At 39.5% G+C, this 26099-nt stretch overlaps 1 protein-coding gene and 1 pseudogene across 8 annotated transcripts in view; one reads left to right on the forward strand and one right to left on the reverse strand.

The window, feature by feature from the left end:
- The first annotated feature begins 367 nt into the window (after nucleotides 1–367).
- On the forward strand, nucleotides 368–2513 carry LOC138037599 (substance-K receptor-like; annotated as a pseudogene).
- A 692-nt stretch (nucleotides 2514–3205) lies between these two features.
- LOC138029621 (short transient receptor potential channel 6-like) overlaps nucleotides 3206–26099 on the reverse strand; it is a 73186-nt gene continuing 50292 nt past the window's right edge. For 5 of the 8 annotated variants that reach the window (XM_068877353.1, XM_068877338.1, XM_068877329.1 and 2 more), the window contains exons 2-9: nucleotides 18488–19232; nucleotides 17689–17986; nucleotides 11123–11618; nucleotides 9793–9991; nucleotides 8483–8644; nucleotides 6627–6662; nucleotides 6318–6353; nucleotides 3206–5652 (exon numbers count right to left, since the gene is read on the reverse strand). In XM_068877353.1, the coding sequence (XP_068733454.1) occupies nucleotides 5533–5652; nucleotides 6318–6353; nucleotides 6627–6662; nucleotides 8483–8644; nucleotides 9793–9991; nucleotides 11123–11618; nucleotides 17689–17986; nucleotides 18488–19219 (2079 nt within the window). In that variant the 5' untranslated portion in view covers nucleotides 19220–19232 and the 3' untranslated portion in view covers nucleotides 3206–5532. Of the gene's footprint in view, nucleotides 5653–6317; nucleotides 6354–6626; nucleotides 6663–8482; nucleotides 8645–9792; nucleotides 9992–11122; nucleotides 11619–17688; nucleotides 17987–18487; nucleotides 19233–19725; nucleotides 19744–26099 lie in introns of those variants that run through there. The other 3 variants (XM_068877324.1, XM_068877319.1, XM_068877367.1) reach the window with 2 other exon arrangements.

Below are 26099 nucleotides of genomic sequence, written 5' to 3' on the forward strand. Positions count from 1 at the left end.
AAATCACGCTAAATGCTCTTAATTTTTATCACGGCGAAAGGGTATTTTTTGGTCATTTTCACGCTTAACGGGCTAACCCCATTGAGACCCTCCTCAGAGTGTGGAATTCGAAATACGGAGTTGATCTAGAGGCAATTACTTCTCAACTTTGGTTTTCCAGAGTGCTTTTTTTTTCCTTTTTCTATGGTAAACAAATATTGAACTGAAAGCGTCGTCGTCGCACTTGCACTTGTTATTGGGTATTTGAAAAACAGGCCGATTGGTAAATTAGTTCTTTTTTAGGTGTCAATTCTTCGAAAAAAGGCAGAAATTTGTTAGGTTTCCGCGAGACGCAGCGAAACTCGCTAACAGTTATAGGAAGCAGGGAATGCACATCAACACGTTCTCTCAGCCAGAAGCTATCGCAATTTCGAGACAAGATGTGGTGTTCGCTGTTTTGTACATGACAATCATTCTTCCAGGTATTCTTGGTAATTGCATCATCACTTACAATCGTGAGGAAACACCATCAATGAACATTACACTGGCAACTATCTCTTAATGAACTTGGCTGTTGCCGATTTATTGATTCTCTTACTATGTCCTGGATTACATATTACTTTGCTCTCAAATCAGTTCGTCTTCAGGGATTCTCAGGAGATTTGATCTGCAAGCTGTTTGCTGGAAATGCTATTGTACCAATCTCCATCAACGCAGCAGCTCTCAAGTTATGCACAATTGCAGTGGAAAGATCTTTGTCACCTGTTAAACTTTTTCATACCACATTACGGATGTCTAAAGAATCTGTTGCGCATGTCATAGTGTTTGTTTGGATCTTGGCTGTGTTATCTTGCATCCCAGATATTAAAGCCAACACTTTCAACCTTTCATCTTTTAAGTACCCTTGTAAGCATCCTTGGAGCTTGGATGAGTATATCGATAAACAAGTCCTTTATTATCTTTACTAGCGTTTGTTTTGGCTTAATTAGCTGTCTCGTAATATTTTTTTGTTATTTCGAGATTGTCTGGGAATTGTTCTTTACGGGAACAATTTGCTCAGTCACAATCCACAAGGATGTGTGCTGAAAGACAGGCCAACAAACACAACTGGCTTGCCTTCTAATCTGGCTTGCGGTTATTTTCGCTGTCTGCTCGCTTCCATTTTCAATTTACTTCATTTTTCTTGTATTCTCCGATACAAAAACTTTGCGAGACAACTATGACACTATGTATTTGTGCCATAAATGTATATCCTCACAGCTGTACAATCCGCCTTGCAGTATTATTTTCTTTTAAATCTTTAAATTATTTGCTGGTTAGATCTCCCAATATCCGGCGTTTCCACTTTGTTCAGCTGGCCCTTGCATAAAAAATGGCAATAGAATTAGCCGACTTTTGCTCTACGCAAACTCTTTTTGCAATGTTATTCTGTATGCTCTCCAAAGCTCTAACTATCGCGAGAGGTTCAAGATTCTTTTTAATGAGAGAATGGATTGTTTCAAGCTTTTCCGAAATCATTCTGTATTTAGCTCTTATTAACCGAGCAGGAGGTGATGGGAGAATCTTGACCGAGGTTGTAAGTACACACGCACCACCAAGGACAATTTTTTCTCATCATGCTTTTTGGCTCTTCCACAAATGAATATTGGTAGACGAAAATACACAATACTTTTGCATTTTAGTTCGCAACTTTTTCACCCCAAAACATTACCGGTCTACATGCCGGTCTAGATGGGGAAATCTAGACGGCGGTCAATATCGATTTCAGCCAATCGAATTCATAAATTTGGTAGTTTCCAGTCCTTGTGAGACAGAGCCATTTAGTAAGAAATGATATTACACGACTCTAAATGCAGTCACTCTTGACTGTACTAATGGTGATCATGCGCTGAGCAATGTAGAAACAACACGTTAATTCATTATAGTTTGCAGTTTAGACCGGATGTAGGATCTTATCATTTTACTCGAAGCTTGAAGTTATGAAACTCTGTCAAAGCTCATTAATTATTCTTTTCAATTTTAAAAGGTCCGAATGTGTATAATTCGAGTCCAAGATCGAACTTTCGATCCCCACAATTACGATTCTAAATTATATCAATTTTTAATCCTCGATTTAAACCAGGCATGGACCAAAAACGCATTTCCATTACTTCGAGCATACTTTGGGGGAAAAATGGGCAATGCTAGTAGCATTATATGCTACTATCACTATATGCTGCTTTTACAAGCACAATCTATAAAAGCTTAATCGAGGGGTAGACTACTAACTGATACTTTGGAAGCTCAATGTCATTTAAAGCGATCCGCGAGACGAAATTTCGGGGTGCATGGTAATGGATCAACTTTCTCAAAGTCCGGTTTGGGTTTTTCGTGCAATGGCGACCCCCGTCGCTTTCTCGATTGTTTGCCCAAGTGAAGTCTACTTGAATGCAAGTCTAAGTCATTGTACGACGCTCTGGCTACGCGTCCAGTGGTATTGCTATTGGTTCCACTTCTGTTATCGCGGGCGCCTTTCCATTCGATCAAACATTTCGAAGAAAACGGGTAATGAATCAATTGGAATGGAAATATTCCGGGAAAAAACTGGACGTTTGGGTGTAGTTACTTCGTGAAGTGGTCCTGGACTTCCGGAATTCCGGAACAACCCGAAAATCCCGTCCCACTGGTTTGTTCCTTCTCGGGCACAATAGGCAAGTTTCGAATTGTGCAGCAACAAAAGAACAGAGTCGAGGTTCACGGGAATAATTTGCATTTTCCTTTGCTTTGAACACAACAAAATGCTAATTATTCCACTGAAGCTCGACCTTGTTCTTTTGTTACTGCACAATTCGAAACTAGCCTATGGAGCGTTTTCACTCACGTGACCAGCAGCCATATTGGATTACGGAAACAAAAGAAAATAGAGTTCAATTCCCGGAGGATTAGTCTGGTCCACCATCATCGCCGCCATTTTTTTTTTTTTTGGTTACACCAACATGGCCGCCGTGACGTCACGTGAAACACTCTCTTGCTGTTTACATTTTGGGGCAATACTCGTTAATGCAATTGATTCCGAAGGCCCAACTGGAAAATGTTGAAATTTTTAAACAATTTTTGGTTGAATGGAAAGCGCTCCTTGTTTTTCAAATATTTGGTCATCGTATTTTCAAGTTCCCTCGCAACCTTCGTCCCCAGGGCGCTTTTCCCTGGCTTTAAAAGCCATGGAAAAGGGCCCTGGGGACGAGGTTGGTTCCCTCGAACTCCGACATTTACCATATGTGAGATACACATATGCCAATGTAATTTTCTGGTTGTTTCGAAATAATTGAAACGCGGGTTGGGAGCATTCCTTTTACACATTATCAACACTCTTTCAGCGGCTAACATAGCCTATGTATTTTAGTGCGACCTGGCACTCTTGCCTTGCCAGCCGAGAGCCAAACCATTTTGATCAATTAAAGTTTAATCACACTTTTAGTAAAACTACAAATTCGTGAACAACGTTCTGGGCTAAAAACCCCGATGCTTGTCGAGATCGCTAAGCTGCAAAAGCCATATAAATACAAAATATCTTTCAGTTTCATTCTGGAAGCAGCGAAAGAAATATTCGGGCATGCGCACTGACTAGGCCGATGTAACATAGATGGTGGCCACTAAGATGGAAATTAAAGGAGCTGTGTTACGGTATTGCGCTCCTACTCCGAAGCTACTATGCATCTAAACGTTAACCGAAAAATACTTTTAACAACGCAACTCAAAGCTTCGTGACAAAAACATTTTTTTGGCTCATACATATTTTACGTTACGAACAACAGAGATAAACTTTGAAAGAAACTGTTGGGCTGAACAGTTTCCAAAAACCCCGATTACGATCCATTGTACTCTTTATTTCCGTCTTCAATGTTGGCTATCCCTGCTTCAATTTGTACTTCCTGCTTTGTTAAAACCTACCTTCAATGTTTTCATTAGCTCTTTCTTAGGTTTCACTTGATTTGGTTGCCAGTTCGCTAAATTTTCGCTAAATTTCGTAACACAGCCATTTGATATTTCCTCCCTAATGTTTAGGGGAAAAAAAATGCACTTCCCGGCTTTTTTTTATACTAAGGCTGTGTTCGATTGACCCTATTCCGGAAAAAGAAATTACATGGAGTGATGATTGTAAACGGTATCTTTGGCGTTTTGAAGCAACAAGGATAATGAAGATATGTTTAAAGTAGCATTTTAGCAGATGTTTGAGAATTTTAATGTGAATCTCCGTTAAAACGAAGGATTTCTAACTTTTTATTCCATGTATTCCTATTCCGGAATATGGTCAATTGAACGGCTTCCAATCCATTTTTCTCTTTTGTTCCATTATGTACAAAGAAACTACGCGTCCAAAAGTTAATACTTTAAAGTATACAGAAAGCATAGCTTTGAGCATAGCGTACACATTTTTCAATTTGACGAATTTAAGTGAACAACGTAAGCTGAAAATTTCCTCGCTCAAATTTACATTCGTGCCCGGACTGAAACTAGCAATATTGATTCCAATGATAACACTCTTCATAATAAAACATTAGATCACAGCAAATAAAACAGGGCACTACAAACTACATGAAACAAATGCTCACTTTTGCTATCGTCCAAAATGAGTCACATTAGAGACTAAATTGGACAGCGAACATGACCTGCGGCAGGAGCAAATGACTGGGACTGAACAACTCCAATGGAGTGTTTTCACGTGACGTCGCGGCGGCCATGTTGGTGTCCCTAAACAAGGAACGGCGGCTATGTTGGTGTCCCCAACTAATCCTTTAATTCAGCTCTATCATCATGCAAACGCTTTTTTGTTTCGGTGGAAAAACAAGGTTACTGATCACGTGAGTCGAAATACTCTATATTAAGCCATGTCATGGCATTTTTACAGACCGATCTGTTTTCAGAATACCTATGCACTTCCTGGTCGGTGACTCTATGACGTCGAGTTAGTTTCTTGTGATTAGTCATCGGGCGCCTTCGGGAGTCTTATTCGCGGGAAAATCAATCTAAAAAGAAATCGGTCTATGAAAACGCAGTACGCGTGACAGGAATACGTATAGGGCTGTTGTTCACTCCTAGTCATGGCCTCTTGCCTGTCGTTATACTCAATATCACCTGAACTACAATCTTGGACAAAACTCGTCCGGAAAATGTCACATCACTATAAAATGCTCATTCCCTAATTTCTCCGTGTGATAAGAGATTGTCCCTACTTTCTCTTCCCCCTCCTCCTAATCCAATGTTGGTTAAGAAATGGCCAAAGGCTTGCACAGTATTTTGTAGCACATGAATAACTTCGGAATGGGAGAGAAGGGGTACCATTAGACTTTCAATTGACTGGTGAGTGCAAATTCCCAGGAATTATTTCCAAGATTGTAGATAATTAATACAATAGACAAATGTCACTGAAATACAAAAAGCCAAAAAGATGATATTTCGTTTTCCTTGACACTTCTTGACTTTCTTTCTCCCCCCCCCCCCCCCCCCCCCCACTGTTCTGCGAAACCATGGCTTCACTGCTGATCACATGTCCTTGAAGACTGTGGCCGCGCATTACAGGAAATTCTTGTCACCGTCCTCTTGATCTAATTCATTTAACTTAGTTCCATTCTTTCTCAAGTACCTCAAAACAAGACGGCGGATAAGCTCATGTCTCTCTCTCTTGGAAGTAAACTATGAAACAAATAAATTAAACATAACGACTGAATGCCAAAAAGAGCTCATTTTGGAGGTAACTAATTTTCATTTTATTCGGCCTTCAATGGCACGTTCGTATACAACGTTAACATTGAGAAAAGCTCTCCTAGTTCTACAATGTGCCATACACCGGGAGGTAATTTTCCTGCATGCTCTTTCCAAACATGGTAAAGAGGTCATGGGTTCGAATCCCCCTGAGCTACGAGACTTTTTAAGATGCCCATGCGATACAATAGACCATTTTCGAATTCTCCCGGCTGGACTGGATCTAGCATGAAATGGAAGCTAATGCAGGCAAATCTTTTCAAATGCAAGTTAATTTCCCCGCATTGGCTAGATGCTAGATCCAGTCAAACTGTTAGAATACGAAACTGGCCTATTGCTTAAATTGTCCAGCTACGTGCAAGGATCACTTCTCCCTTTGATCGCAAAGAATTCTGTTCTAAATAATTTGCAGTCATTCCAGAAATACACTATTTTGCTTCAACAATTAATGGAAACTTCAACGTTCGTTGATGGAATAGGCCAGATCACAAATCCTACAGGTGCTTTCTCTAGACTTGTTTTAAGCTCTGCTTGATCATGTATCGCTCGATAAAAATGAGTCAAATTATTGCAATAGTAACTTCAGAGTTGTTTACCTCTTCCTTCTCAGGATCAGTTGTTTCGATGCTCTCCTGTCCGTGAAAGATTGAGATAACAAACATGGAGATAACAAATAAATAATGACTTGATCGCAAAGAATTCTGTTCTAAATAATTTGCAGTCATTCCAGAAATACACTATTTTGCTTCAACAATTAATGGAAACTTCAACGTTCGTTGATGGAATAGGCCAGATCACAAATCCTACAGGTGCTTTCTCTAGACTTGTTTTAAGCTCTGCTTGATCATGTATCGCTCGATAAAAATGAGTCAAATTATTGCAATAGTAACTTCTGAGTTGTTTACCTCTTCCTTCTCAGGATCAGTTGTTTCGATGCTCTCCTGTCCGTGAAAGATTGAGATAACAAACATGGAGATAACAAATAAATAATGACTCCGTGGAACTCGTAACCCTTTAATTAAATACACATTCGAACCATAAGAAGCTTCTATGATCGCTAAAAAAGCAGTGCTTTTAATGACAGAATTCCCAGCCTTACGGATGTGTTCTCTAATGGCATGGCGCAGTGGTGAGAGCACTCGCCTCCCACCAATGTGGTCCGGGTTCGAAACATAGACTTGGCGTCACATGTGGGTTGACTTTGTTGGTTCTCTACTCTGTTCCGAGAGGTTTTCTCCAGGAACTCCGGTTTCCCGCTTTCCTAAAAAACCAACCTACGATTTCATGTGAATGATTTGATTTCATTTGATTTGACTTTTGTACAGCGGTGTCCACAATTAGTGCACCAGCGCTAGAAATAGTTAACACTCTAATAAAGTTCATTATTATTATATTATTATTATTATCATTATGTCAGATTATTATTATCATTATCATTATCATTATCATTATCATTATCATTAGTAGTAGTAGTAGTAGTAGTAGTAGTAGTAGTAGTAGTAGTAGTAGTAGTAGTAGTAGTAGTAGTAGTAGTAGTATAGTAGTAGTAGTAGTAGTAGTAGTAGTAGTAGTAGTAGTAGTAGTAGTAGTAGTAGTAGTAGTAGTAGTAGTAGTAGTAGTAGTAGTAGTAGTAGTAGTAGTAGTAGTAGTAGTAGTAGTAGTAGTAGTAGTAGTAGTAGTAGTAGTAGTAGTAGTAGTAGTAGTAGTAGTAGTAGTAGTAGTAGTAGTATAGTAGTAGTAGTAGTAGTAGTAGTAGTAGTAGTAGTAGTAGTAGTAGTAGTAGTAGTAGTTCGTAGTAGTAGTAAGTTTTGTCTCAACCACAGAAGCATACCAAAGGAATAAACGTAATGCAAGATTCGCCAAAAGGATTTCCCTGGAGAAAGCGGGCTTCCCTTTAAGGCTCCGAGAAAAAAAAAGGCCACAAATCCTTGTTCTATTCATAGAGTTGAGCTGCACTCTTGGTTATTCAATCCCGAAAGGACTGCAAGGAAGGTGGATAGGGGAAGCCAGTTTCATATCCGGCGAGCAGAGTCTCTTTCGATCTTCCTAGATAAGTCGGAAAGAGGAAAGAAGACTCTGCCAGCCGCCTCGACTTTCTGCGATTTGCCTCTCATCCAAAGAAATGGTGAGTCAGTCCAGTTTCGACTTGTCAAACATGTTTTTTTTTTTAATTTGTGCCCATGATCAATCGTCACGCGACAAATTTATAACAGCGTGACAATTTTACCTGTCTAAATTCCCATGAGTATTTCCTCCGTATGTCGGTTACAGAAACTAGTTTGCAGAATTGAGAAACCTAGTAATTTTTTCAGTAAAAATTGAAATGGGAATTTTAAAACTTGAACTATCTTGAGTTTCCAAGGAAATGACTTCTTGGTGGTCGTGTGTTTGCCAGAGTTGTTCGAAAATATCCCAACTGTTTGTTTTGTTTTGTGGTTTTGCGGTTACTAGTCACGCGTGACTGACTCCCGAATACGTTTGAATTTTTAACGCATGCTCAATAAGAAGTGTCCAGGCGGCTGACAGAGTATCCTGTTTATAGACCTTATTCATAAATGGAGGTCAATTTATAATTCTGTTGTCAAAGTGCAAATTAGCCTACCAAGCCTCGATACCATACAATGACTTGAAAAGAATTCTTGCTCTAAAATGAGGCTTGGTAGGCTAATTCGCACGTGGACAAAAGAATTATAAATGTGACCGCCATTTATGAATAAGATCTATAGCAAGCCCTTTATAGACCTAACTCGTCCTAACCAACCTCTGCCCCACAACCTCTCCATGATGCAAGATGCTTGAAAACCCGATACACAGCACGGAATACGTATAAAACATTGATCGGAGGAGGAAGAACTCCTTTCTTCTGAATCCAGCGAAGCCACATCTTTGCCCTCAAGAACCTCCACGAAGTGTACAATTTTTCCTGTGATTTAATAAAAAAGGGAAGATACAAGAGACCAAAATTAAGTCATTAACGATGACAAAAAGGCATGAGGATTTAAGCATCTTAAATTTTAGATTAGGCCAAAATTTTCCCTAGAGATTTCGGTGCTTAACGTTAGCGTCCTTATGCGAACAACGTAGGGCACTTCTCAGCATTTCGCAGACGAGAGGTGCATTCCTTAACAATAAGCCATCACGCTGAAACGGCGTTCCCCTGACTTTAGAACGGGTTCATTCGTATCGCAGGAGTGTCGATGATTTTTCAATTTTAGTTTGTGTAACACACTTCAGCAGGACAATGTTCTCAATGTTCTTTTATATACTCTTTGCTCGTTTAAAAAAATCGCGTTTTTTTCTATGATATAGATGATAAGGGTGTTTCCCGGAATTGACAAAATGATTGCTTTTTTATGACTTCATTTTTCATTCATTTTATTAATTTAAGATACAGATTACAATCGTAATCCTGCGCAACCCGCTGGTAGCAGAGCTATAAGGCTTGGTTTTCACTAGCGACGCAAGCATAAGCACAAGCAACATACGCAGGCGCATTTACTTGCTGTTAATTTTAACCGGGGCCGATTCTCATTCCATGAATCGGTCGTTCATCGGCTGTCAAAAGACACGCAAAATTTGCGCTTCAACACCGTCGAGCCCATAAATCGGGCCGACAAATTGTACCATGTAAACCGGCCTTAACAGATTTTATTAAGTCGGGCCGACAATCGGAGAGAAACCGCCATGTCAATCAAAGGGGATGCGAGTGGGTACCTAAAAAGTTAAGGCGTTCAAAATGGCGGACAACGGGATAACGGGAAGATCTTTTCAAGAAAAATTACACAATTTATTCAATTTACACGATACCATTTATCGGCCCGACAAAACCGGCCGACAAATCGTACCGTGTCAACCGGCCTTTACAGGAGAGTTTCGCACTCGAATAAAAAGAGAACACTGGTATTAAAGTCCACATGTCAATAAAAAAAGAGCTCTATCGGAATTCCATGGGAAAATGTTACGCCTTCTTCATGCGCGCCAAATCAAATGAATTTGCGTTTTTCTATACTCAATACAACAATTTTGGAAGATATTCACCAACACCATTCGAAGGGTGTGGTTACGACTTACCGATATCCTGCTGTAAGATTCGTTCAGAATAGCAATCAGCATATTAAGGGCCACAAGAACTGCTGCGATGTTGAACGCACCAAATATTATTAGGTTCGCAATGGTCAAGATCTCAAAGCCCTTCCCTTGAAAATGAAGGTTGTCTCTATCAAGTTCACCGAACAAAGCCCAGAATATCTCCGAGATACGCTCACCAAAGCTAAAAAAATGAACATGTGATTAATTCTTACATCGGTTACTGACCAGTCACACGCGTCTCTCAACGACTTTTTTTCATATTTCAAAACCAAATTTGGGTGGACGTCAATCAACTCACTTGACGGCAGTCGAATTCGTCATGTGGGAACATTTGATAGACGTAGACCCATATGTAGTTTCGACAAATGAAAAAGAGTGTTTTGGAGCGCGTGTAACTGATAACATTATATCAAGATCTAATTTAATATGCTGATGATAACCACAGTATTTGAAGAAAAATCCGAGGAGTCTGAAGGGACTAAGTATGTGTAATCAAATGGCGACGTTACTACGGAGTGAAATTAGGAAATAATTTCACGCGCGTTTTGTCAAAATTCTGATTTCCCGAGCCTTTAGGCGAGGGAAATTATCAGAATTTTGACATAACGCAAGTGAAATTATTTCCTAATTTCACGAGAAAACCATTTGATTACCTTGTTTTTACTGGTTTATTGTATCGAAAACCGAGAACATTAAGAAGAATACAGTTTTCGTTTAAAGCATACATTTTTGCTAAAGTTCGTAATTTTCTGAGTTTCTTCACAAAAAATACCTTTCGAATTCTTCGTGCCTTTTAATTTCGTAACTTCTTCGATGGTCACTGTCCTAAATCTTGACGCCATCTTGGCTCTGATCGAGATACGAGAGATGTTACCATGGCAATTTTGTAATTTCACATGTGAAATTATAAATTAACGCTGAAATTTCGCGCCAAAATTAAGGAGTAATTTGTCACCCATGATATTACACCAGTAATTTACCAAGACGTTTCTTTTTGATGTCACAAATTAGTTGCTATCACTAAAATGGGCATTGAAACTCGGTTTGATGAATGCTGCGGGAGGTGTGTACTTTGAAAGGAACATAACCCGTTATTAAAGTCCCTTCGAAATCCTCCATCTCTTCTTTACAAATTCAATGATTCTACAACAATCTAATCAAGTACAATACAAGATTCCAATCTTCTATCTCGAACTCGGGTCATCTCATTTAATACGTTATCTTTGGCATGAATTGAGCAGATGACAGTTATTCAGTCCGCCTCCAAACTTGTTTTTTCTTTTTATAGTTTAAGATAATAAATAATACTTACTTGCCAGTATGACGTTCGCTTGTTGCGTTTTCAACCTGCGATAAGAAGTAGCTTTTTCCCGCCAAGTACTGAGTGTACAGCTTGGTGAAGCTCACAGCGAACCCCAAGAAAATGAAAAAGAAATATAAAGCGAATTTTCCCACATCATACATCATTTCTACGAAGGCGCCTAACAGTGGGCCAATGCTAGAACTGGCTTGCATGAATGACAAGTTGTGGAAAAAGGCCTGCAGTATCCCAATAGCAAGAACTCCTTCAGAGACTAACATGATGTTGTGCAATTCATGATTTGCGTAATGCGATGATGATGATGTGATGTCTCTAGACATCACTGCCCAAGCTGACCACCAAATGATGTAATGACTGACAAAGAATACAACCATTGCTAAGGCCGCGCGGTTTGGAACATGGGAAAAGAAACTCCGTATTCCAAAATCGTACAAGTCTTTAATGACGTCCACCAACAGTCCAATGATAAACGATAAAACCAACCAGTCTGCAGAGACGAATTAATTGAAAACATTTTGCATTGCTGAAAATTGTATTAAGAATACTGACTGCTATACAACAATTTCTTTCTAAGTGAGAATGACAGCTCAGTTCATGAAGCAAACGGAGCAGAGACGCCTGGGCTTGAACTTGAAAGGGACTCGAAACCATGACCGGGAGATTGTGCTGCACTTGCTCTAGCAACTGAGCTAGCAAGCCATATATGGAAGATGGTCTCTTATAAGTTCGTAATATGGCGGAGCACCATGGGTAAGATAATATGTTAACCTTTATGTGCAAAAAAACGGATTTTATTTTGGTCACGGTATGACCGTCCACCCCTCCATGTATGACAATGTGATCAGTATCACGTGTCCATATCGCGGGCTCAAGTTAGAGCTCATCTAAATAGTATTTCTGACAATGAAGCGAAGCGTAGTATACAGAAATAGTTATTTTGCCGGCACGGACAGGAGGATTGTTTTCGTGCGAGAGGGATTATGGGTATGAGTGTCAGATATATTAGAGTAGGCCGTTACGATTTCAAAACCAATGTAGGTCAGCAACATTTCAGCTCCTAAGTTTAGCTTTGATTTAAGTGTGTATTTGTGATTCGTTTTCGCGAATGCGCGCAGGCGCAATCGCTGTGTGCTGGGGAAAAATGAAGGAATTTCATGATTTTTTGTGTTAACTCCCTGGGTAACCTCGCCATTTAAGCGATTTGTATGATCTTCGCAGATGATTGGATGCCAAGTTGCTATTTCTCTGTGTTCTACTGTGAGTTTAATATTGTTGTTGTGCCCTTTGTTACATTCACTATACAAACACATCTTCGCTGTTAAAGCTCTTGCTCAAAATGTTTAGTTTCTAAAATTGTAATTACGCCGATCCGATCAAGCCAGGACACCGACGTCGAATATTGTCCTCGGTTGCTTGCTTGAAAACTCTCGACGATTGATGAACAGGGTCTACATTCAAAAATCGCGTTTATTGAGGGAGTATTTTTGGAAGGGACCCGTTGCTTGTCTTCCAGAGTTTTTTTTTTCTGATTGTCAAAGTGAACTGAATTTGAAAATTACAGAAATCTAGAGCATTGAACTGACAGTACAACTTTGGATGGCGGAATGTGAACATCAGCTGCGAAAAGATTATGGATCGTACTTTATAATTAACGTCGAAAAAAAAAATGGAAACTCAGTTTAAAGAAAATCACTTATGTCCTATAGGCAAAACTATCTCAGTTCCCTACCAGACACAATAATTAGGATTAACCATCTACCGCATTCGTTTATTGTTTGCATGATTTATGGTTTTCATACTGGAAGTAGAATAACAAATGTGTACTGACAAAATAATTCGTGGGACCCTATGTAAAGTAAAGTAAAAGAACTTCAAAAACATAGGGTCGAAAGACCCTATCTTTGGTTTCAGTGCCAGTAAGTAAGCATAGGCGAATGTCACTCTTTTTTTTTTTTCAGACAACACTCAAAGCACTTAGCTGTCTAACCAGGAGAGAAAGAATGTTAGTAACAGTGATATGTATGTTAGTCACCTTACACCTAAACAACAAGCCAAGGTAGCAAAATTGGTGGGGAAGAGATACATAGTCCAATGTGTAATGAACTTGATGTTCAGACTGAAGCGTTGTGGGACACCGGTGTCAAAGTTTCTACTGTTTCCAAGAGCTGGCTTGCTGAGAACTTGCCCACAGCTGAGCATCGTCAAATAGAGGAGCTTCTAAGTGATCAAGGACTTGATCTTAAAGCAGCAAATGGTAGTGAAATTCCATACGATGGCTGGATAGAAGTTTCCTTAAAACTCGCCACCTCAGGTGACAAACACGGTATAGCAGTACCTTTTCTGATCTCAACGGACAATTTGGACCACCCGATTGTTGGATACAATGCCATTGAAGAATTAGTGAAAGACTCTGATAGTCACACCATTGACAGCCAGGAAGAGACATTAGTTAGTGCCCTTTGCTCGAATTTTTTCCGAAGCTCTGATTACACTCATTAAGACAACCACCACAGTTGAACTTTGTACTGCATGTGAAAGCAACAAAGGGAGACGTGGTAGTTCCAAAGAATGAGACAGTAGTAGTTACTTTCTCGGCAAATGTGGGCCTAACAGAATCCGGACATTTAATTACCTCTTGTCAGGTCCTTGAGGTCCCGGAAACACTAGTGATACCAAGACGTGGTACTCCATCACGTGCTGCCATTCGGGTGCCATACAGCACAGAGCATGACATCACCTTGAGAAACAGGACAGTGTTAGGAAAACTTTAGCAAGTTAAATCCATTACACCACTCGAAATGAAAATGAGAGAGGAGGTAAAAAAGAGGAGGTAAAGTGGTGCCTGCTCCTCATGCAAACGAGTCATAGGTCGAGGGGAAACAGATTGAAGCCAGAGCAACCTCTATCCGTCTTGCAACAATGCCAAAGTGGGACTATAGGTATATCCCCAGATGTGGACTTTGGAGACCTACCAGAAGATCAGAAATGAGTAGTGGTTTACATGTTAAGGGAAGAAGCAGACTGGTTCTCAAAAAGTGACGACGACATGAGATATGTCCAGGTTTGACCCTAATTAGATGCACGCGGATTTCAGTAAGTGTCACGAAGTGTCCCCTTGCTCTTCTAGCCAACTTCAGCACCACTTGTGTCTCAGAATACAGACAATTTATGTCACAAAGTGTCCCCCAAATGCTGCTCTTTAAGTGAAGATTAACTGCTGCATTTACCCAAAGCTAAAAATAACGCTAACCTTTACCCTTACCTTATTGTTGAAAATAGGTAGCAAATGCTTAGACTTAAAGGGACACTTTGTGTTGGATGTCAAAATTGGGCGTGCATCTAATTAGGGTCAAACCTGGACATAAGTGGACGACATAGGGTGCACGGAAGGTCTACAGCTCAAAATTAATCTGCCAGATAGTCGTCCAGTCCAGAAGAATTTAACAGTCATCCCAAAACCCCTGTACTCAAACCTTAATAATAATAATAATAATAATAATGACGATGACGATGATGATGATGGTGATGATGATAATAATAATTTTGTTGACAGTATTTCCATAAGGTGGCTCTTCATCCGTCAAATCTAACTAAAGTTAATTACAATTAAAACAAACGATAGGAAAAGCTAGGTTAAAAACGCTCAATAATTAATATTTACAGAGATAAATCAAAAAGAAAAAAATTATCATCTGGACCTATCTTTATCTTGTAGCAATTTCTTTATCTCCTTAAAAAAATAACGTTGGGTCCATGTAGTTTCTTAAGGAAAGGGGAAGGTTATTGAATAAATTAGCAGCTTCATCTTGAAACGTATGGGAGATCATTGATATTTGAAGCTGTATACCCTTACTGGAGGGTTAGTTTCGATTATTTTCGTAACTTTCTAGTCTTAAATAAATTGGGCAGTCTGAGCTGTATAGACTCTTGTGTGTACTTTTAAGAATATGCCATTCGTGTTGTTCAGTGACCGGTATAAACCAATTCGATTTCAGGATATCAAGCGTTGTTGCATGTTTACCATTGACAAAGCTTGCAGCTGCCTTTTGTACTCTATGAAGACGTGCTGTTAAATATTCTGGTGGGGAGTAATGAAGAATGTCATTTTGTAGACAGGACCATCAGTTTGGTTTTTGATGGATTAATTACTAAATCTGCATTGCTAGACCACTCCACGAGATTACATAAGCTCTTGTTTAAGTCACATTTATAACTTTGGAGGTTTGATGGCTTGAAGTGCACATATAATGGTATATCATCCGCGTATTGGCGACATTGCATGTTAACGTGGGCGCGGGAGATCTGCAACATAGAGGTTGACTATTAAAGGTCCCATAATCGATCCTTGTGGCACTCCAAAGTTAATTCTACGACGGTCTGATGTTTTCTCGTCCACTTGGACAAAATGCCACCTGTCAGTTAAGTATTCGACGGTCCAGTTAAGGAAAGATTTTGAAAACTCAAGATGATTGAGCTTCTCCAAGACAGTTTTATATTTGATGGTGTCAAATGCTTTTGAGAAGTCAGCGAGGATCATAAGTGTAACCTCTCCCTTTTTCATGGCTTTGATAATGTCGTCCCTTATCCTTAAGAGTACAGTGGTTGTCGAGTGGACTTTTATGTTATCTTTGAGCGAGTCATGTGATTCGATATAAGACATAACCTGTTGATGGGCAAGTCTTTCAAATACTCTCGATAGTACTGGCAAAATGGATATGGACCTCATGACATATTCACTTGCAATTTTTTCATTCTTTGGTATCGGTGTGATTCTAGCAATTCCCTCTTTCATGCTTCTGGGAAAGATGCGATCTCTATAAAGGTATTAATAATATGGGTAAGCGAGCCATCGATGATATCTGTCACTGGTTTGATGAGTTTGATTGGAATTTGATCAAGGTCGGTAGATGTATCATTCCGAATCCTATTTATCTCCCTAACTACCTCACTTAGTGTAACCAGCCGCAGCTTTAAGGCTTCTTCTTCCGATTCTGACGGTTGCAATGTGTTAATGAAAGTGAATCAGTCATCTTTAGGATCGACGTTGGTAGATCCGAGAGTGCGCTGAGCAGTGCTTGCGAAGTCAGTTAAACAATATGTGGAGGATTCGAAAGTTTCGTTCAGCATACTCTTCACCAGTGGTGTGTGTTCGGAAAAAGGATGGGTCTTTGAGATTATGTGCGGACTTTAGTGAGCTGAACAAGAGGACAGAACCTGACCGGCATTCCCTTCGACATGAAGAAACAACCATCGAAAACCCGGGAAAAAAAGGAAAGGAAAGGAACTTTATTTAAGTGTCTAGTCGTTCTAGCGCTGGAGCACTAATTGGGGACACTGTAAACTTGAAATTAACAATTAACACAAATCAAGTCAAATGTTGGTTTTTGAGGAGAGGAGAAACCGGAGTACCCGGGGGAGGGAACAAGTGGTTCTTACTTTTGGACCAAGGCAAGGTTTATCACCAGGGATTTTGTTAACCCTCATTGCCATCACATGACTGCATATTGTAATACCCTGGGCTGTTTTCGAGTGAGCCCGGATCCCATTCGGATTGAGAAACACACCTCTTACCCCAGCTGAGCGAAATTACCACCTTCACTCGGGAAAGCTCGAGTTTCTAGCTTCAGAATGGGCTATCTTTAAGCAGTTCAGGGACTACTTGTACTACGCACTTTCACTCATCGTCTACACTGAAAATAACCCTCTAACCTATGTGCTGTATACGGCCAAACTTAATACAACCGAACATCGCTGGGTTTCAGAACTTGCGGATTACAACTTTGGCATCAAGTACAGGCCTTGTAAAGCGAACAGGGATGCCGACACTTTGTCAAGACTTCCTGTGGATATAAAAACAAGGTATCCGCTTACCAGTATCACGTGACCATATCGAAAGCTCAAGTTTAGAGCTCATCGAGGTCAGCTGTGTTTTTTAAGTTGACCGCTAACCAAGCACTGGGTTTCGATTGGATCGCAGGCTCAAGCATAACCCGGGAGCTCCGCTTTTAGGCTTGGCTAAACCTATAAATCATCCCGTAATAGGTGAATGTATGATGAAGAAAATCGAAATTTCCATCGCAACAAGCTCTGATAGATCACTCCCAATGCCCATTCGTGGTTCATCAAATACTCGAAGCCATTTCTGAGGTTCTAGATTTCTCTGTTGCTCAGTTTAAGTTTGATGGAAAATTGAGCAATCATGCTGGCAAAGATGAAAAAATCATACTGATTGCAACAAAAGAACAAGTATAGCTATTAATATCAGTTGTCCAAACTGGAGCAAAGACACCCTTGCAGACAAGGCCCTCGTGGTTTCGCACATGTAAGGGCTGTCCGAAAATTTGCCCAGCACTCCGATTTTTTAGTTATCGTTTTCCCCGTTACCGAGCAACTACATTATTATCGTTCTCATTCATCTTATTATATTCATGCGGAAGATCCTAAGATGCCACTAGGGATTTCGGCGTACAATGTTGGTAGGCCTCTTCGCCGAACCTATACTGAAGTGAAAATAAAGACTAAACGAGGACAAAAAGGCTACTCTCCGTTCTACTTACCATTAAAGGAGTAGCGGCTGTAAACACTTGCCCACGATGTTATAATCAGTAAGAAGAGAAATAATTGGTAAAGTCCGCAATATATCAGAAATGTTACGCAAGGAGCGTGGAACATCTTGGCAATTTTATGATTGGGACAACAGCATTCAAAAACGAGCCAAATTAAGAACAAAACTGGAAACAAAGCGGACGCCAGTAGTGTGAACAGAACTTGATTCCAAGTACTCCTCTCCAGAAAAGAGACGCCCTTGTAAACTTCTACGTCCAAGAACAACTGACAGTAAGGGTGGCTGACAAACTGCAAGATAAAATTTGCTTGTATCTGGAAATTCACTTGCAAGGAAAGTAGAAAAGCTGTGTTAACACCTGATCACTACATCGTGAAGGCTTTTGCATGGGCTCTAAAGACTACAATCCTGGTCAAACTTGTTGAGATGCTTTTTACCTTCTTTTCCTTATCTTAACAAATCACTGGTTTCATGAAGCGAATCGTCTTGTTGCGGATCCCCCTTTTACTCTCCCCCAACAATGTTGAGAGATAGCTCGGTTATTTCCGCTTCTCCATAAACAACACTGTCATGCGTGGGGAAGGGAGGAAGGATATTGTTGGGCCTTTGCTGTAGTTACCGTCCAAAAAAACAAAAGTGGTTGACACTTAAATATAACGTATCTATGAAGGCACTATTCAAAGTCAACAAAACGTAAAAAATTCTAATGAGATGTCGTTGTTAATGCAGCAATCCTCCGGTGAAAGTCTTTCGTAATAAACGAACTATGTACAGTAATTAAGCCAACTAACCTTATCGCTTTTGGTCTTTATGGCAAACTCCAGCATTTTAAATTGACACGGTGCTGTTTCTCCTACGTTTGTTTGCATAATGCACTGTATCTCTTTCATGGAGCGGCATTCATTCAACAACGCCACAACAAATCCTTTACAAATATCACCCAACTCTTTGTATTCCTTACTGAACTCGTATTCTTGCTTGGCCATGTTGCGGAGTTTTTGAATCATTTCGCATGCGCGATAGACAGGGTCGTCGTCGAGTGGAACAAGAGATGCAGATCCTGTACAGTCGCATAGCGTGGCACCAAAGTCGCTTCGAAGAAAAGACGCTGCAATATACACAGGACTGGCCAGAACACGGTATGTACTTAAGAGGTGCAAAGCCGAAGCCAGGTTCCCAGTTACCGTTCCGTTGGATCCGTTGCAACGAGTCCGTATGTCCACGTTACTGTCGCGTGTGTCGTGCAGCAAAGTTACCCCCAAGTCGGCTCCGTTATTTAATAGTTCCTTGATGAAATCATTACGTACGGATTCCTCCGTTATTTCTCCTGCTAATAGTAATAACGTTTTACCAGAACTGCTAAAATGGTTAAGGTCTTCTGTAGAGGAAGACGAGATTAAAATTTTGAGCTTTTCTAAATCTTGTTCCTTTATCGCATCGCGGAGTTCTTGTTCACGCTTCTTATTTAGAGGACTAACATCCTTGTCCCCAATCGTCTGCAGCAGAATACTTGTTGCTGCCATTAGGCTGGGTTACCTGTGGTATAAAAAGTTGGAACTTAAAAATAGAAAATATACGTGCAAGGAATAAGTCCAGGGAAAGATCATTACCTGTGGCAGAAGGACTGGTGCAAAAGACTTTATTCGCTTGTACATTTTGTTTTCTTAATTCAGATCATATGACGATACTCAGAAGATTTGGTCCTTTGTTTTGTTTGTGACAATAAACATTCACTCCTTTTAATGAACATGACAAAGGACCAAATCTCCTGAATATAATCAAATGACCTGTATTGGGAAAACAAAGTGAACAAGCGAATAAGGTCTATTGAGGCAAGGAAATTCGCCCTTGTCACACGGCGGCTTTATTGTCCCGGGAGACCAAAAGAGCTTTGTTTTACCACGCCAAGCCTCGCAGTGGAAACCATGGGGGTGAGGCTTGGCGTGGTAAAACAACGCTTTTTTGGTCTCCCGGGACAACATGGCCGCCGTGTGACAAGGGCGAATAGTCAATTCATATCTAAACCTACCTTAGCCCTTCTGATTGGGTTCATGTGGACCTGCCCGTTGGACTTTTGAGATGATGCAACAGAGACACTAGTCACTTCGATGGTTAGCATTTTTTGTGGGACGCGATAGTTTTACACTCGTATTTCGACAGGATTGACGGGGGTGAGTCAGGTTTTTTTCCATCTTCGATCGCTGGGTGGACGGAAACGAAATACATTCCTCGCATTATGTTATTTACGAATTTACCTTTGTGTATTGAAATTGTCAAATATATATGCGCTTTAAGAGTCCCTGCCCATAATTATCAAACATAACTCGGCAAGGCTCGAAAATTCGATTTCGCCCATATTTTTATGGTAGATAGGCTAGGTTATGACAAAAACTACTGGATACGTTTTTCGGCAAAATATCCTATTAATTTCAAAGAAAAATGCAAATTACCTAATTCCGTTAAAATCGTCATTTGACGCACCATTTTATTACACAAGTTCAAAAGCCTCGCATGCAAAAACAAATCATTTTTCCGTCTTTAAAACACTCAAATAGTTTTGTGCAATGTTTAAATGTGTATTGGGTAGATTTGGGGGAATGTTGCGTCTTTTTTTGGGTGCAAAATAATTAAATTTCGAAGACATGTATTTCTTTCCTTTAAAAGTACGTCGTGAATACAATTAATTTTCACCATGTGCGAAACCTTCAAATGGATTAAGCTTCTGGTGGTCCAATTGCAGAAGGATGGTCTACAGATTCGCGTAAAAATTTCTTGGGGCAAATGATTGTGAGCGACGCAAGAGCTTTTCAAAGTATACGTACGTAAAAAATGCAAATATTTCACCTTCCGTCGTCAACTTGCATTAAACATATATTTAAGCACGCGCCAGATGTATGGACTCATCTTAACTTGAAAGAGACACAGAGCTGATAATTGCGAAATGTTCTAACCTTATTTGCCGTAAGAGGCAGGTCCAAAGGCTGATTTAACGTGTTTCTCTCACCATTTGTCGCATTTTAAGCGGTCAAGTTTGCTTCTGTGTACACAACGTTCGTTGCACACGTACATGTATTCAATAGTCGAATACCATAATCTGTGATCATCTTTCGGGTCATATGATCACCACTGCATCTACCTAAGTAAACAACTGCTAAGTAATTTGCAGATAGTTGCTTGCTTTGTACGTACTAAACCTGCTAGGATCAACATATTACATTTGATTGCGACCATTGCTCTCATGCGTGTCGGCGCCCGCAGCACAATCATTAGCTCGTCACGCAATGCTTTCCTTTTTGGGGGGTAGCTATACGGTAGGGGTATATAATATAAAAAAATGAAAAATAAAAAAAACAAATATAAATATTTGTTTTCATATTCGTAGTTTGCTTTGCATATTTTGTATTGAGCACTCTTAGGATAAGTGAAACAATTTATTGCATGTTTATCCGTTTTTTTTTGTTTTTTTTTGTATGCGTATAAATCTACTAGCGCGTAATTATCTGAATTGCTACGCTACTCACTATCTATTCTGTGGTAGATAGTGTTTAGCGTTGTAGTGTGCGCTTCTCGATAAGGCAATGATGTCCTTTGCATCAAAACTAGAACAGGGTGTTGCCACTGTTGATAATCCTGTAGAGGATACTGGTACGGCTAAGGTACCGGATTCCCGTTCATCGTTGTCAATGGGCTGGGCTTTGAAATCCTCCAGTACTCAAAGAACCCGACTGAATGAAAACCAGAAACAATAACTTACAGAAGTATTCAAAATCGGCGAACAGACTGGAAAGAAAGCTGATCCCTCCAATGTTTCCAAGTCAATGAGAAAAGTTAGAAACGCAGATGGCTCTTCTAGATTTGATGCTTCGAGTTATTTAACTTCTCAGCAAGTTGCAAGTTTCTTCTCACGCCTTGCTTCAAACCCCGATAGTCACCGCAGGAATAGAGAATCTCCTTTGTGTTTAATACGTGAGGGACTTGCCTCAAAGACCTCAGAAAGAGCTGTAACGCAGGTCCCGACCATACTAACGCGTTTTGATCTTGAAGAAAACGAAGCAAATTATTTTCGCCCAAACTAGCGTTTAATTTTCCCATTGGCTTCATTTGTCCAAACTAATAGGTTCGAAAGCGATAAGAACGAGTTGGACGTGGAATAGGCCACTTCGGAAAATACCATAATACTCTTTGTTTGTCCCCCCAAATTTTGAATAAGCATTGTTTCCAGTTTCTCTTGGGAATTACAATGGTCCTAAGAGAAAACAAAAACAATGCGTATGCAAAATTTGGGGGGACAAGCAAAGAGCATTATGGTATTTTCCGAAGTGGCCACATGTGAAATAAATGTTCAGGTAATACCACTTCATTCACAAAGTAGTCCCACCACGCGCTAGTTCTTCCTGGTCTAGTCCAATATCTCCTTTTTCTTTCTTATGGCTGTCCTTCATCAGTTCTTTATTGGTATGACTGAATCTCACAAAACGCTTCAGGTAGTAATTTTGCGACATTTTGTTTCCGTGCGGAGATCGGGTGACTTCGGACGCGAGAGAAAAACTGCGAACCGGGGGAGGGGTTTGTAAAGATTTGTCGTGCCAAAAAAGCATGTGTGGGAGCGGGAGTGGAGCACAAGCGCGAGCAAGATGATGCGTATGGTACCGGGGTAACGGTATAATCATGTTGCGAAAAGCAATATGCCACGTTCGATATATCAATATTCTGACATGGCTCCGAGGCTTTCAAGACAAACGTCTATATTTGGTGTTGTTTTCTTTGTGTCCAAGTCTCTTTCGGGAATTGAGAGACAAAAGAAACTTTAAAAAGTTACAATTTTGACCCGAAAGCCTTGGAGCATGTTAGAATATTGATATATCGAACGTGGCCTATTTGAGAAAACAAAAAAGTTTGCAAAAGCTCCGACTCTCCGCAAAAGTATTCGAAAACAAATTCTGCCAAGTTGTAAAAAAATAATAATAAAACGCCTTCGTTTTGTATTTGCATTGTTTGGTTTTGTGGAAGCTGCGAAATTTTTGAGACTCGGGTGAATTTTCGGAATTTCGTTCAAAATGTTTGGGAAAAAGTAACCAAAGATTTTTTTGCACGGCGCAAAAAGACCTAGGAACGAGTTTAGCCCTAGAGTGTTACTCAATGTATGTAGCGGGTCGCTTAAGAGATGAGAACAGGAGACAATTCGGGAGACAAAGGTAAACTAGTCATTCTTTTCATTCCCTTACTTACTCTCTTCATTGTGTGCTCCAAGTGGTTACGTATCAGGATAGAAATTGCCCTACCCCTACCCCATAAAATGGGATGACAGCATTGCGTGACGAACAAATAACGAAGCACTGCGAAGGATTCAAGGTCCAACAGCAATCGTTCAAATGTGGTAGTATTTTGGTGTAGTGCAAAGTAAGCAACTATCCACAAATGACTTGGCGTTATTGAGTTAGATGCAGTGGTGATCATAACCGCCGAAACAAGATCAAAGATGGTATTCGACCATTAAATACGATGAAAATTAGTGATGTAGATCGGACATTGTGTACAAAGAAGGAAACTATACTGCTTTAATTGCGACAAATGGTGAGCGAAACACGTTAAATCGGCTTTTGGACCTGCCCCTTACAGCAAATAAGGTTAGAACATTTCGAAATTATTATCTCTGTGTCTATTTCAACTTAATATAGGTCAAGTCATGTGGTGCATGCTAAAATATATGTGTAACCCGTAAATTGAAATTTGACGGCGGACTGGGGCAAATATTTGCATTTTTAACGTACTTTGAAAAGCTCTCGCGTCGCTCACAATCATTTGCCCAGGGAAATTTTTACAGGAATCTGTAGACCATTCTTCTGCAATTCAACCACCAGAAGCTTAATCCATTTGAAGGTTTCGCACATGGTGAAAATTTATTATATTCACAAAGTACTTTCAAGTGAATGAAATACATGTCTTCGAAATTTAATTATTTTGCACCCAAAAAGACAACGCAACATTCCCTGAAATCGATCCAGCACACATTTAAACATTACACAAAAATATTTGATTGTTTTGAAGACGGAAGAATAATTTGTTTTTGCATGCGAGGCTCTCAAACTGGTTTAATAAAATGGTGCGTGAAATGGCGACTTTAACGGAATTTGGTAATTTGCATATTTCTTTGAAATAAATGAATATTTTGGCAAAAAAACTATCCAGTAGTTTTTATCATGTCCTAGCCTGTCTACCATAAAAATATGAGCCAAATCGAATTTTCGACCCTTGCCGCGAAATTAAGAATTTGTCTGATTTTTACAGGCAGGCACTCTTAAGGTCGGTAATAAAACAGAATGAAATTGATTTTAGTGTAGTTTATCAGCTGCATCAGAGACAGTACAACAACAACAACAACACCTTTATTCGCTTTGTACTTAGTTACATACATATGCATAAATAGAGAAAAGATATATATATATTTTTTTTTTTTTTGTACTTAAAAGCCTGGAGCTGAAAGAATCCTAGGATTTTCTAGCCAGTTCTCCAGATTTTTAAAGTTGTGAAGAATTGAGATAGAATCTTCGAAGAAGCAATTTTAAAGGTAGAATGCAATAAGAGAGAAAGAGTACGTATATGCTTAAGTTATATTTAACTATGTTGTTCTGACAGTAAATGAGATTTCAGTTGTTTTGAGAATTGTATACATTTAGTTCTTTAACGTTTGATGGAATTTTGTCCCAGACAATACATGCAGCATATCCGACTGTTTGTTTTCCCGTGTTAGTTCGCACTTTTTTTACGTAAAGGTTTTGTTTCGATGTATACTTGGTATTGTAGTTCTGAACATTACTAGCATACTGAAAATAATTTGAAAACAGATTTGGGAGGAAGCCTCTATGCCAAAAGTATGTGAATTTTAAAATGTGAAATCGATAAACAGTAGTAATTTCCACCGTTTATTGCGAGTTGCAGAATGATCACGACGAAACGGCGTGTTTCTGTTACAGGTAAAAACGATTCCCGATGCCTCAAATTGTAGGTAAGAAATGCGAATGGTGATCCGATCAAGTTTTTTTACATTTTCCGGCCGAAGTTAGAAAAATCGAAAGGCGTAAAAAGGAAAACGCAGATAAAGGCGTGTCATCGCAGTGACTCGTTTGTGGGCACGAAGGGCAGTTTAATACATGACTAGTTGTACAGTAGTATACACTTTGTTGTTGAAGTATAATTTTATATCCGCAGAACTGTTCAGGAGATTTCCCTTAAAAAAAATTATCCACTGATTTTGGCGAATCATTCTAAAAAACATTGTCAAATTACCAGTTGTAATTCATGAACAGTTTAAACTCATTATATTAGGTGATGCATCTGTTGCTTCTTACAATTATTACAGTACTCATTGTTAGCATGAAAGCATGAAATATATTCATTTCAAGTACTATTTTAAACTTCTATTATTATTATTATTATTATTATTATTATTATTATTATTATTATTATTATACATAAGGGGAGAAAGAGAAGGACTCTTCTCTAGTTTGCACACACATTAGACATGAAGCTATTGGTCACCTCAACAGAGAAGGTTCATTGTTTATTCCACACAACAAATTGACAACGTTTCAGCCCAATTGCAAACATTTCAAGCTGAACTTACAGTAGTACGTTGAAGTTGCTTTCAATGTAAAACCATCACCATCTGTGTTGCAACCGATTTTAGATTCTTTTGGGTGAAGACCTTTGTTATGTGTTTCCAGTGACACTTATAGACCCTTTGCATAAATGGCGCCCAAACTTGAATAACAATACTTGATACATCCTTAGCCTCACATTCATGAGAAAAATCCTTGGTCTTGAATCATAAACACGAGGCTGAGGATGTATACAGTATTGTTACTCAAATTTGGGCGCCATTTATGCAAAGAGTCTATAAATTATTCCGCAGCAGTGTTTAGACAACCTTTAAAACACTGACATTTCTGAATGTTATTGTTCAAGGGAATGGCTTTGACTTTGTAATCAAAAAGCCTTTGAGATCAAATCCAGTTTGTGGTGGGTATGAGTCACAACCCGCTTGCATGCATTGCGAGCATTGACCTCATGAAATAGAGCCACTCTCTGGCATCTTAGGGTTCCATTGTTTGTTTACAATTATGAAGGTATGTTTGCGCTTTTGCTATTCTTTATTTTCGAATGCCCCATAATACAATTTGTTTGTCCCCCAAATTTTGCATAAACTGTTGTTTTCAAATGCTGTTGGGGACATTGCATATTCCCAAGAGCATTTGAAAACAATAGTTTATGCAAAATTTGGGGGACAAACAGAGTATTATGGGGCGTTCGAAAATAGAGAATGGGTTGTACCAACTTTGTGACATTTGAGAAGACTCTCTTGCTCTTTGAAGCGGTTATGATCCCCAGTCCTCCGCACACTGC

Source organism: Montipora capricornis, chromosome 2, assembly GCF_036669925.1.
Source record: "Montipora capricornis isolate CH-2021 chromosome 2, ASM3666992v2, whole genome shotgun sequence".
Lineage (NCBI taxonomy): Eukaryota > Metazoa > Cnidaria > Anthozoa > Scleractinia > Acroporidae > Montipora > Montipora capricornis.